Raw genomic sequence first — 14,663 nt, 5'->3', positions numbered from 1 at the left:
TGGAATGTACCACTATCACACATGCACAGGGGGGTATGGCCGTAAGCGAGAGCAGCCATCAAGAGTTGGCTATTTAAAAAGCCAGTGCCAGCTGACTGCCCTGGGGGCCCTCCATTTTCAAAGATGTATGACTGAGAGTGACGCTCCAGCGGCTGTCCCGTGGCTCGCCGTGATCGTATAGGGTTAGTGCTCTGCGTTGGGGCCGCAGCAACCCCGCTTCAAATCAGGGTCACGGCAGGCTTTTCAAGGTGCATTGGCATTGCACTCTGTGATGCCATCCGTAATCTCCAGCCTCCTTTTGGTGCAGGCTGTGCTAATGGCACGTCCTGAATGTTTACGTTTCCTAAAGTGTGGAAGACTAGGGATTCGATATGAGCAACGGGACCTTTGATGCCAGCATGCTGTGTAGGTAAGCGTTGATCGAGTCACGCTTCTAAGGCATGGAAGGAATGGTTCAATGGTTAAGTGTCCATTTAATGCCACAACAACAGAAAGACCTTCTGCAGTTGTCATTGATCTTTTTAATGTCTCCCACATGACATGGAGTCCAAACTACTGTGTTTTAGACAGACTTTTAATTTGAGGGTCCAGGGATCAAGTCCTGCTCGGGCGTGTAAGGCTCTTCTTGTGGAGCCGCAGCTTTTGCCAGTGAGCTATCGCTTGCTGAAAGTTTCAGCTGAATGCACAACACGTGTACTAGGCATGAGGACATGGAGAGCACAGGCAGTCTTGTAGTTGCGGCCGAGGTTAAGGTGGTGCATTAGAAATCACTGGGGTCTTCTCGCGCTGGTTCGAGTCCTGCCAACCATGTGCGCTTCCTCTTCCTTTTTAAACTTGCAACAGTCATCAAATGTTTGCAATTCCAGCATTACTTGGGAAAAGCGTCGTGCTGGTAGGAGGAGAAAACAACAGCTTGCGCTCACGAACCGAAAGGGGCAAATCAGAGGGAGGAACATACCGCACAGGGCACAACGGCTGTCCGGTAACTCGCCGTGATCGGATTGTGGTTAGTACTCTGCATTGTGGCCGCAGCAACCCGTTCGGATCGGGTCACGGCAGGCTTCCTTACGGTGACATTGGCGTCACGCCCCCCTCTTGCCACCTGTTTTGTACAGCCCACTTTTTAGTGCACGAAGCAACTCTGACACGTCAGAAGCACTTAAATCTAAGCTAATGCCCCAGTGATCCCGGATAACTCAGTCGGTAGAGCGTCAGACTTTTCGTCTGACGTTCCTGGGTTCAAGTCCCTGTTTGGGCGTGTAAGCCAACTTTTGTAGAGCGTGGAGGATTCGGACTATACCTTCCTATCCATCTCAGCATGAATCAACGTTTATCCTTTCCTCATCTTGTTTCTCATTATTTTTATATAATTATTTGATTTTGAATGAGTAATTAACTTTAAATTGATTTTAACTAATGAGTAAGTTAACACATTGCTTAATATAAGAATGTTCAGTGCGTTTGCCTGTCTCTTTATAACTTTTTCAGGAGCCACCAAACTAGTCAGAGGTCACGGAGGACCTTGAGTGGAGCTGAGGGCTGAGGACCGGAAGCAACTGTCTCCATTGTTATTTCTAGAGTTAATACTATCTAAAATGTCTTAAGAGATTTTGCTGTTTTTACGGTTAATTCTTTTAAGGTGATTCTACTTTTATTCAAGATAGACTTTGTGTAGTAAGGATATAACTGCCTGAATGTAGATTATACCAGTTTTTAACCAGTTTTGATAAAGACGGCTGAGACTACACTCAGCCTCGGATAAGAAACAGATTATACTTTAAGTGTGTATGTTCTATTTGATTGTGGATCCGTTTCAGGTCTGGAGTCAGCTCAAACAGTCTAGTGGATGTCTGACGTTTATGCTTGAGATACTGTTCAGAATTGAACGCACGCACCCCACGTGGAATTTTCCTAGTCTATCTGTGTTTTATCCAATCAGGTTAGAACACCTATATGCGGACGCAGTTAATGACCTTATGTGAGAGTATTGTTATTGATTTGTGATTGTAAGCAGAGCGCCTAGGAAGTCATGGCGAGTGTTGAAGCTGGCTTCTGCTGATGTAACTGCAAACTATCTTCAGTAAACTTTATTTATATTTATTAAATCTCTGACTCCGGCTCTTCTTCGTCTGACAGACTGGTCATTCTTTGGGTTAAACTGCATACCATCCCTACAAGCGACATCTATTGCTGGTGAGCTCTTGCTTGCTCTACATGTCATCGGGCAGCACGACCAATGCGCCAGGCAAGAGCACAATGGAAAGGTCAAGCTTCGTAGTCGTGGCCGAGTGGTTAAGGCAATGGACTGAAATCCATTGGGGGCTCCCCGTGCAGTTCGAATCCTGACTACATCCAGGCTGCGCGCAAGATTTAGTTTGCGACTTTCCTTGATTGTTTGCAACTCCAGTGTTTCTTGGGAAAAGGGATGTGCTGGTAGGAAAAGCGACAAAAATAAAACCACAGCGCGTGCCAGCTGACTGCCCTGGGGGCCCTCCATTTTCAAAGATGTATGACAGAGAGTGAGGCTCCAGCGGCTATCCCGTGGCTTGCCGTGATCGTATAGTGGTTAGTACTCTGCGTTGTGGCCGCAGCAACTCCGGTTCGAATCAGGGTCTCGGCAGGTTTTTCAGGGTGGCAGGCGTTGCGCTCTGTGATGCCCTGTAATCTCCAGCCTCCTTTTGGTGCAGGCTGTGCTAATGGCACGTCCTGAATGTTTACGTTTCCTAAAGTGTGGAAGACTAGGGATTCGATATGAGCAACGGGACCTTTGATGACAGCATGCTGTGTAGGTAAGCGTTGATCGAGTCACGCTTCTAAGGCATGGAATGAATGGTTTCAATGGTTAAGTCTCCATTTATTGCCACAACAACAGAAAGACCTTCTGCAGTTGTCATTGATCTTTTTAATGTCTCCCACATGACATGGAGTCCAAACTACTGTGTTTTACTGATGTCTACACCTACAACAACCATAAACCCAACCTCACAGTAACCCGTTGTGTTTTAGCAACATCTACACCAACCACAAGTCTAAACCCACCTCACGGTAAACTTTTGTGTACCGTAAAGGTCTGCGCCGACCACAACCCGAAACCTTGCTTACTTGCAAGGCACTGCCGTGGAGCCTGAATAGCTCAGTCGGTAGAACATCAGACTTTTAATCTGAGCGTCCAGGGTTCAAGTCTCTGCTCGGGCGTGTAAGGCTCTTCTTGTGGAGCTGCAGCTTTTGCCAGTGAGCTATCACTTGCTGAAAGTTTCATCTGGATGCACAACACGTGTACTTGCAACAGCAATCATTTTTTTGCAATTCCAGCGTTACTTGGGAAAAGCGTTGTGCTGGTAGGAGGAGGAAAATCAACAGTGTGTGCTCACTGAACAGAAAGGGGCATATCACAGGCAGGAACATACCACACAGGGGCCACAACGGCTGTCCGGTAACTCGCCGTGATCGTATTGTCGTAAGGACTCTGCATTGTGGCTGCAGCAATCCTGCATTGAATCTGTGTCATGGCTGGATTCCTTACGGTGACATTGGCATCACGCCCCCTCTTGCCACCTTTTGTACAGCCCACTTTTTAGTGCACGCTGCATCTTTGACAGGTCACAAGCTAATCTGAGCTAATGCCCCAATGACCCCAGATAACTCAGTCGGTAGAGCGTCAGACCTTTCATCTGACGATCCAGGGTTCAAGTCCCTGTTTGGGCGTGTAAGCCACCTTTTGTAGAGCGTGGAGGATTCTGATTTATACCTTCCTATCCATCTCAGCATGAATCAACGTTTATCCTTTCTCATCATCTTGTTTCTCATTATTTTTATATAATTATTTGATTATTTGAATGAGTATTTAACTTTGAATTGATTTTAACTAATGAATAAGTTAACACATTGCTTAATATAAGAATGTTCAGAGCGTTTGCCTGTTTCTTTATAACTTTTTCAGGAGCCAGTGAAGTGCTGGAGGAAATTTGTGAGGTAGAAAACTCTAAACTAATAGTATGAGGGGATTTCAGTGCTCATAGCTCATTGTGGGGAAGTACAAAAACAGATAGCAACGGGGGTATCATAGAGGAGATAATGGATGATAAACAATTAGTGTGTTTAAATGATGGAAGAGCCACAAGATATGTTACTCATAGTAGGGAATCAGCAATTGATCTTACTTTTGTTACACAGCAACTGCAGGAACGTGTGTATGGGAAGTAAGCAGTAATACAATGGACAGTGATCATTATCCAATTTGGACAAAATTAAGAAATCAAAATGTCATTTTACAAGATAATTGGGCTATAAGATGGAAAACAAGAAAAGCTAATTGGGAACTGTTCAGTTTTAAAGCAAGCTGTATACTAACCGAGGCCATGCCGAACACGAGTAACAATGTTGAGGAATTAAACAATATGATTACAAGCATAATACATGAGTCAGCAGAAGTAATAGGTAAAACATCAGGGACTAGAAGAAAGAACATGGTACCATGGTGGACAGATGAGTGCAGAAGTGCAGTTAAAAATAGAAACAAAATCTTTAAAGTTGTAAAGTTAAATCATACTTTTGACAATTTAATGGAATATAAAAGAGCACAGGCAAAAACCAAGAGAAACATTAAAGAAGCCAAAAGGAAATACTGGAGAGATTATTGCAGCAATATTGGGACAGAAATACACATTAAGGAGATCTGGGGAATGATTAGAAAGATGGGTGGTGTAAGAATGGAATTTTCTCTACCGATATTAAGAAATAAGAATTGAAGCAATTACTATGAAGACAAAGCGATATGCTTGCAAAAGGTTTTGTAAAGAAACATAGTTCACAGAATCTCTCACATGAGAGCTAAATAATAGAAATAGGATAATTGAAGAAAATAAAGAAGCTTTGGCGAAATAAGATGTGGAGGAGAGCCCATTAGAAGCAAATTTCTCACTGTTTGAATTAAAGAGAGCCCTGATAGGAGTTAAAAACACATCACCAGGAAAAGATGGAATAAGCTACAAAATGATTGAACAACTCTCTGATGTAGCAAAAACCTTAATAATCGATCTTTATAATAAAATTTAGGAACAAGGACAGCTGCCCTGTGTATGGAAACACTCAGTTATAGTCCCCATAGGAAAACCTGGCAAAGATAAATCAGAAATCACAAGTTATAGACCTATAGCCTTAACATCAACTTATGTAAACTTATGGAGAGAATGATAGCCAAAAGTTTAATGTATTATTTAGAAAGCAGGGGAATAATTATACTTTATCAGAGTGGGTTCCGCAATGGAAGAACAACAATGGATGGTAGTAAGTTTAAAAAAATCAATTAGAAAGGCACAAGTAAATAGAGAATCAGTCTTGGCAACCTTTTTCAACATAGAGAAGGCGTATGATATGCTATGGAAAGAGGGATTGTTAATTAAATACAATAAAATGGGCGTAGGTGGTAACATGTTCAATTGTATTAAAGATTCTTTAATGGGAAGAACTATAGAAGTTAGAATAGGGAACAGGACATCAGGCACATATTCAACAGAAAATGGCACTCCACAAGGAAGTGTGTGTAGCCCAGTTCTTTTAATATAATGATAAATGATGTTTTGATGGAGTGGAACATAAGATAAACAGAACACTATATGCAGATGATGGTGCATTATAGGTAAGGGGCCGCAGTATTGATAACTTACAGAACAGAATGCAGTCAGAAATTAGTCAGGTTGAAAGATGGTCATTGGAGTGGGGATTTGATCTATCAGTGGAAAAAACTCAATTTATCTGTTTTTCCAAAAAAAAAAAAAAAAAAAAAAAAAAACGAAAAACCTTAAACTATATGGACAACATCTTAAACAAGCTAGTGATATAAGATATCTAGGGGTATGGTTTGACTGTAAGCTTACCTTCAAAAATCACGTTCAGAATATGATAGATACATTTTTAAGAAAGCAATTAAAGTAATAAGCAATTAATATACTAAAATGTTTGGCAGGATATAATTGGGGGGCAACAGGGTCATCTTTGAAAAAGATATACATTGCCATAGTTCGTTCAGTATTTGATTATGGAAGTGTGTGTATAAATCAGCAGCAAAAACCACATTAGCTGAACTTGACAGGATGCAGACCAAAGCACTTCGAATATGTTGCGGAGCTTTTAGAACCTCTCCAATCCCAGCACTGCAGGTTAAAACAGGCGAGATGCCATTAAATCTCAGGAGATTACAACTCTCTTTATCATATTGGGTAAATCTAAAAGGACAAGAAGCTACACACCCCACAAAAATGGTATTAAATGAATGTTGGGAATATGGTCGCACTAATAGTAGCTTTGGATGGAACAGTAGCAAAGAGGCAGAAGATATGGGGATCAGTACTATCTCTTGTAGCAAAAATAACTATATGACAATTCCACCTTGGTTGTTTTGTTTTCCTATAGTAAATCTGGAAATAAAGAATGTAATTAAGTCAAAAGGAGAATGTCAAAATGTTAAGCAGTATTTAGAAATAATGTATAATGAAACAGTACAAATATATACAGATGCATCAAAAGAATCAACTGGTAAAACTAGAGCGGCAATATACATTCCCAAATATAGAACTAAAATACAAAAAAACCTCAAATCACCTCTCAGTCTGGGAATCAAACTCCGGTCTTCCGCATAACAGGCAGACATACTGTCCACCATACTAATGAGGATCTGCACAGTTAGAGTACCTGTTCTCCCCCCACACAGATCAGCAATGTAATCAAGTCCAACAGCATTGTCTGCAGTGCTGGCACTAAAGACCTTGGCTGACAGCAAGAGGAGGGTAGAAAACTGGGCTTGGACAGTTTTTCTTCATTAATAATCCTTGCTTCTTCATCAGTCTTAGACTGGTTATCAGCAGTAACTTGAACAGTGCATCACACAGGAGAATGTTATTAGCATGTTTTGCAGCAAACAAAGCACGCCATTCATTCTTACACATTGCCCAGCTTTTACTCCACAAAATGTCAGCTTGCCCTTTCATGAGCTGCATCCAGTCAACCCTTGCAATGACATTCAAACGGGGGTAGCTCATTACAGTCAATACTAGGTGACAGAAGATGAGAACTCCACCACTGCAGAGTGAAATTACTGACCTCCGTTTGTTTGGTGAGGTTGTACCTTCGAACGCTTTATCCAACCTCAATGTCAGAAAGAGATGGGATCCATACTCGACTTTTTTTTCGCCCACACAAAGAACTCCTTGGTTGAAAGCTTTCATTTTCTATACTTCTGAGAAGATGTCCACAAGCGTTGGTAATATAGTGGTGAGAATAGCTGGCTTCTGAAGGATTCAGATTTATACCTTTCAATCCATCTCAGAATGGATCAACGATTTTTTCAACGATACTTTTGCATCATCCTGTTCTCATTATCTTTAAAATGTGATTATTTGATTATTTAAATGAGTATTTAACTTTGAAATGATTTTAACTAATGAATAAGTTAACACACTGCTCTATGTAAGAATAATCAGTGCATTTGCCCATCTCTGTGTAACTTTTTCAGGAACCACCAAACTAGGTCAGAGGTCACGGAGACCTCGAGTGGAACTGAGGGCTGAGGACTGGAAGCAACTGTCTCCATTGTTATTTCTATGAGTTAATACTATCTAAAATGTCTAAAGTGATTTTGCTATATTTACAGTTAATTATTTTAAAGTGATTCTACTTTTTATTCAAGACTTTGTGTAGTAAGGATATAACTGCCTGAATTAGATTATACCGGTTTTAACCAGTTTGATAAAGAGGCCTGAGAGTACACTCAGCCTTTGGTAAGAAACAGATTATACTTTAAGTGTGTGGTTCTATTTGATTGTGGATCCATTTCATATGTCTGGAGCAAGGTTACAATAGTTTTGGATTTTTCATTAGTTTCTTTAAATTTTGACTTTGTTTTCAAATGTAGTTAGTTTTAATTCGTTTGAGGGAGATTTACTAGTTTTTATTAGTTTCTATATTTTGAAATGACTTAGTTTTAGTTTAGTTTTTATTAGTTTCAGTATTAGTTTTATTTTTTTTTTTTTAATGAGGATATTGTTAGGTGCAAGATTCAAAATCAACAAATAAATATTGTATAATAAAAACTCAGCCATACATTTTTTGAAACCTGTATTCAGAGGACACATGAACACTATCATCTACTACACCATCTACCCATCCTCAAATTCAAATACAACAGCCCACAAGACAGCAGCCTTAAGTACAATATGCAGGGCTGATTCTGATGTTAGATACACAGTAGTGATGGGAAGTTCAGATATTTATAGCGGATGTTAGGACTTAACATTATGAAGTCAGCAATAGTAATTTCAGTCAATTAAAACATCACCATGATCTGAAAAATGTCTTACAGTAAAGTTTTGCAACCCAACTGAAGCATGATGCACCTATTTAAACTCCATTACGCAGTTGTTGAAGTTTAGTTCTGTCACAGCAGGCTGTTGTACTGTTTGTGCTCGGTTCACTGAATCACACATGCGCAGTTTTATCGGTTAACCGCTTCTCAAATTTGATCTTGGTGTAACGTCACTGTTCTAATAACTGAATAAGAGTATACATTGGATTATTTTGAGTTAGAGGGGGTATTAGGTTTGTTAAAAAGTAAGTAGTTTGTGGATGAGTGCTTACTGGAGACGCGAATGTTTCAAATGATTCAGTTCGATTAGGTGAACTAGTTCAACCGGTTCACTAGGAAGATCTGGTTAAAAAGATTCATTCACGATACAGAGCTAAAACCCATTATTGGCACAAACGTGTTAAAGTAATAGTTTTAAGTCTGTATTTAATGCTATCACCGTGCTGCTCTGATGTCCTGTTGTTTTTGTCGCGGGAGCAACAGCGAGGATGACTGGAGGAGAACCAGCTCGTTCTGGCCAATGGCAGCAGGACTACAGACTCTGAGGTGCCGTACGGGTCAAACACCTGCAGCGCGGAGTAAATAGATTTACTTCTAAAAGGCTTACAGTAAGATTATGTATTAAATACATTTACAAATACAAAAACGAAGGAGGTTTTTGCTATAATTTTAGCTAGTTTCAGTTAGTTTTGTATGTACACAATACAGTTTCAGTTAGTTCTAGTTTTTGAAAAACTCGTTTTTATTTTTATTTCAGTTAACGACAATTATTTAACATTTTAGCTTACGTTTTTTTGATCGTTTTCTAACTATAATAACCTTGGTCTGGAGTCAGTCTAGTGGATGTCTGACTTATGCTTAAGATATTGTTCAGAATCGTACGCATGCACCCACGTGGAAATTTTCCTAGTCTATCTGTGTTTTAACATCAGGTTAGAACACCTATATGCGTGACGCAGTTAATGACGTTATGTGAGAGTATAATTGTTATTGATTTGTGATTGTAAGCAGAGCGGCTAGGAACTCATTTTCAAGTGTTGAAGCTGGCTTCTGCTGATGAAACTTCTTCAGTAATCTTTATTTATTTATTTAATCTCTGACTCCAGCTCTTCTTCATCTGACAGACTGGTCATTCTTTGGGTTAAACTGTATACCATCCATACATCAGAAATTCAATTGTTGATTTTAACAACTAAATTGCTGCTAGTAAAAATTGGTTTGTCCTCCACACACTTCCCCTCCACTGTTACATTCTCTCTTCCCTCACAGACAGTTTCCCTTTGATGTAAATAGTGGAGCAGAAACACTCTGTTCCACTTTACATCCTGCCTAGGTGAGATCTGTCCTGTCCCCACCAGATCAATGCACCCTACTCCCTCTAACCCCTGGCTGTCGGATGGTCTGAGAGAATGGTTAGTGTTAGGGCATCTGAGATAACATCGAACAGCACCCAGGCAACAGAGAAGCATGGCACAAAACAAAAAGCCTCCACTGACCTTAGCAGTACCAAACCCAGCTGCATCTTTAGCCTCCCAACTCCATTCGGCCAAAACCACATACTACCATAACACAATTAAGACCACTTTAGACATCCGCAAACTATTCAGGACATTTAATACCCTGCTTTGTCCTCCTCAATCAACTCCTTATAAGCTGTTGATTTGGTCTCCTTTTTTACACAAAAAAACACTCAAATTAGCAGTCTATTTCCCACTAAATCCAACCTAAATCTCCATCAAACAACACCCTCTGAAGAAAAATTCACTCTCTTCCCTTCACACTGGCACATTCCCAACCACTTTTAAGCAGGTGTAACGGAGGCCAGCTAGTGAAGTGCTGTGCAGGTAAACCTCACTCCTCTGACCTCTAAAGGTACTCTGGCGACAGACGCTGGGGGCCATGGTCTTTAGCCTCCTTGTTAAAGCAACTGCCATGCGGACAGTCGCCAGTTCGATCCCAGCTCAGAGCGGGTTGGGTGGTGTAGGGCCAGCGGGGTTACACAGGCCTGGGTAACTTCACTGTTCAAAAACACATCACTCAACACCTCATTGGATAAAAAATACAGACCAGTCTCTCTCCTTCTATTTATTGCCAAAACACTACAAAGGGCTGTTTTCAACTAAGTTTCCAAATTTTTAACTCGCATCAAACTGCCTAAAGGATATCGGCTTGGAAAAAACATCACCAACTGCTTACATCTGCTTACATCACCTTCCTGCAACTCCACACATTCAACACAATTTCTCAATCCAGCTGGGATCATCCACCATTACCCATGTAGTTCGGTAAATAATCTTAGGGTGATTCTGGATGATCAGTTGTCCTTCAAAGAGGACATTGCTAACACAGCTCCATCATGCAGATCTGCACTTTTCAACATCAGAAAAATCAGGCCCTTCTTAACAGATCATGCTGCACAACTTTAGTGCAAACTCTTGTCATTTCAAGGCTGTACTCCTAAAGTGCTCTTCTAGTTGGACTCCCATCCTGCACCCTTAATCCTCTACAGATTCTCCAGAATGCTGCAGCTCATCTGGTCTTCAAAATGCTCTCGGACACTGCATCGCCACACAATCGGGTCGCAAAGAACTTTCCATGCAACACGAAACCGCAAAAAAACTTCTGCAAATCGACTCGCAAACAGAGTCTGTCATCCCGGTAACCCAGGACAACTTCCACTTACAAGCGAGTCAATCCCAAGGATGTCACTGAAGCAGAGTCACCAACCAATCAGGAACGCAGTGTTTCGTCATGGCCAGTTGGCAAAGGAAACTTAAACAAATGTTGTCTCTTGCTGATCTGGTGCACATTGATCTTAAGCAGTTACAGATAAGCCAAACCTCTGCTTTTGTGGTTTTCAGGTGTGATTCTAAGATCTAGTAGTAAGAGCTTAAATTAATTTTAGACGGTTGTCAACTCATTTTGCACAAGCACCAGAATTGAGAACCACTGCTCTGAGGTACTCAAAATAACAAACTATCATACTCGAAATGAACTGCATTCCTAAAGTTACTTCTCTACTTCAGTATATCCTGTAAATATTTCTTTACAATATTTAAAACAGTTGGATTATTTAGTCAAATAATTTATCTGGAACAATAAGCACCCTAGGTGGCATAGGAGTACATCGCAACAGCCAGTTGATGAAATAGGGTTAGGGCTTCCTGAGCATTTATTTCATTATTACGCCTTCAGTCTGAGACATCTCGCGCACTGGTCCATCCCTCCTGAGAGACCTCCATCTTGGTTTATAGTTCAACAAGCCATCCTACTTCCCCTTCCACCACTACAATGTCTATCCATCCATCTATTTATTCACTTTATTTTGTAAATGTGTTATTTTTGAGGTTGATCTCAGAAATATAATTTTTACTGACATAATTTTAGGTGCAGGCTAGGACTGTCTCTGCCATTTGCTGATAACGTTGTCCAGAGAAAGAAACAGCACCTCTAAGTCAGAAACCATGGTGCTTGACCGGAAAAAGGTGGCCATCTCCAGTTTAAAGGAGAGTCCTTACCCCAAATGGAGTTCAAGTATCTGCCTTTTTTTTTCTCAAGAGGAATGGAATGTGAGATTAAAAGATGGATCAGTGCAGCAGCAGCAGTAATGCAGTTGATGTGATTGTCTGTTGTGGTGAAGGAGCTGAGACGAAAGGCAATGTTCTCCATTTCTTGCTCAATCTAGGTTCCTACTCACACCTGTGCTCATGACTGAAAGGACAAGATGTCGGATACAACTGGACACATTTTACAAAGTGTTATGACCCGCTTGTTTGAGTTGCACAATAAAAGAGAGATGAGCCAACAAAATAGCCTGAATGCAAATTATTTATTATAAAATGTCACTCATAGAACAATCAATAAAAGCAACCAACAAATGTCTAGGGATAATAATGTAGATAAAGAACTTAGGATATAATCACAGCAACACTTTAACTACATGATACAAGTAATCCGCACCTGTACAATCACTTGCAAAGAGATTTTAAGCCGCAGAGGTGCTGTTTGCCAGATGTTTATGAAACTGTTCTTCTCTCAGCCACCATCAATGTGTTTACGGTACCATTGTGTTTATGGTAAACGCGAGGAGCGCAACACATTTGCAACCCGACCTACTGCAGTGTAGGAGTGCTGGAAAACAGTATATCGTACTCAGCCTTTTCAAACATTATTCAGACATGAAACATCCTGTGCACATGAGAAAATGTTTTGCTGCATTCATGTCATGTGTGCAACTTTTTGTCCATGTGTTTGTTAAGCTGCGCCGAATGAGCGAAACTCTGTAGACACTGATCAGATCTGTACAGTTTCTCTCCAGTGTGAATCCTCTTTTGGTTTTTAGATGTGTTAATTGATTAAACCTCTTGTAACAGTGTGAACACTTGTACTGTCTCTCCAGTGTGAAACATCTGGTGCAGTTTCAATTTTGGAGCTGTAATAAAAGTCTTTTCACACTCAAAGCACATACTCTTTCACACCAGTGTGGATCTTCATGTGTTCATTAAGGTTTGCTGATCGGTTGAAACTCTTCCCTCACTGAGTGTATGTAAATGCTCCAGTGAGGGTCTTCATGTGTTTATTAAGGTCTGAGGAGTTGCTGAAACTCATCCCACGCCAAAGCTGGAGTCACACTAGAGTTTGAGCATGCAAAATTCTGTTGTACAGCTCTGCGAAAAGGGCAGGATTAAACAAGATGAATAGATATTAAAAAAAGTAAGCGATTGGTCCATATTTTACATTTCTGTCCAGAGAGGTCATGTTTTGATCTTCGATTGGTCTCACACAGTCAAGTAAAGCGATTTCGCAGGTCAGAGTTCACCAAGCTTGAACTTCGCAATGCAGTGAACTGCGAAACTTGCATTTTCGGTCTGACGCATTCGTGTGCGTATGAATGGAAGTCTATGGGGAGAAAAGTCTAGTGTGGCTGCAGCTTAGGTGCAAGTGAATGGTATCTCTGAATGGTGTGGCTCATCATGTGTTTATTAAGGGGTGATGATCGGCTGAAACTCTTCCCACACTGAGTGCATGTGAATGGTTTCTCTCCGGTGTGGATCACTGTGTGTTCATTTAGGTGTGATGAGCGTCTGAAACTCTTCCCACACTGAGTGCATGTAAATGGTTTCTCTCCAGTGTGGGTCTTCATGTGTTTATTAAGGTCTGATGAGTTGCTGAAACTCTTCCCACACTGAGTGCATGTGAATGGTTTCTCTCCAGTGTGAATCCTCATGTGTAGATTAAGGGATGATGAGCGGATGAAACTCTTCCCACACTGAGTGCATGTGAATGGTTTCTCTCCGGTGTGGATCATCATGTGTTGATTAAGGTGTGATGATTGGCTGAAACTTTTCCCACACTGAGTGCATGTGAATTGTTTCTCTCCAGTATGGATCCTCGTGTGTATATTAAGGGATGATGAGCGGATGAAACTCTTCCCACACTGAGTGCATGTGAATGGTTTCTCTTCAGTGTGAATCATCATGTGTAGATTAACGTGTTTTGAGCAGCTGAAACTCTTCCCCTTCCCACACTGAGTGCATGTAAATGGTTTCTCTCCAGTGTGAATCATCATGTGAATCTTAAGATTGCTTTTTCTTCCAAAACTCTTTCCACACTGGCTGCAGGTGAAACGATTCTCATATCTCCTTTTTAAAATACCACCAGTCTGTAAATGAGTTTTTTCCTCAATTTTGACATGATGTTCCTCCTCTTTACTCCCCTCATTCTCTTCAATTAGGTCTGAAATGCATAAATAAAACATTAGTTTTTATTAAGTCTTAAAAATTCTCATCAAAGCTGAAAAGTGAAAAGACACTGGAAACATTGGCTACACACACTGTAATTTTGATGCACATTAAATGTAAAATAAATTACATCATATTTTGTTCGGTCCACTAACATGTACACATTTAAGCAGATTCAATTCATCTTTATTTATCTAGTGCTTTTACAATGTAAATTGTGTCAAAGCCCTTTAACATAGAAGTTATAGTAAATTGAAACTGTGTCAGTCCAGTTTTCAGCGTTTCTTACATAATTGAATTCAAATCTACTCCCTTTTCGTTATATTCCTGGCTGTTTTTAATCCATTGGCATCTACTATAACAACATTTTTTTGATTGCAAAGCCATGAAAGCATATAATCATGCATTTATGATTGTTGGTGTTCCCCTTCATAAGGGAACTTCTACATGTGTCTGTATAAACAGACTTTGGGAGTGCTTTAGATGACCAATCACTTCTGAAGATATGAAAACGGGCCATTGAAATACCAATTGAATTGGCGGAGCTTTGCCAACTAGGGCTA

At 40.5% G+C, this 14,663-nt stretch overlaps 1 protein-coding gene across 1 annotated transcript; it reads right to left on the bottom strand.

Annotated features, from left to right (window-relative positions):
• Nucleotides 1-12,706: 12,706 nt before the first annotated feature.
• On the bottom strand, nt 12,707-13,910 carry LOC130222219 (oocyte zinc finger protein XlCOF15-like; the record flags this gene model as incomplete). Its single annotated transcript, XM_056454853.1, has 1 exon — nt 12,707-13,910. A coding segment is annotated over one exon (636 nt), but the record flags the coding sequence as incomplete, so codon positions are not given.
• Nucleotides 13,911-14,663: the final 753 nt, after the last annotated feature.

This window comes from Danio aesculapii, chromosome 4 (assembly GCF_903798145.1).
Source record: "Danio aesculapii chromosome 4, fDanAes4.1, whole genome shotgun sequence".
NCBI classification, from domain to species: Eukaryota; Metazoa; Chordata; class Actinopteri; order Cypriniformes; family Danionidae; genus Danio; species Danio aesculapii.
This window is presented reverse-complemented; position numbering and strand designations above follow the sequence as displayed.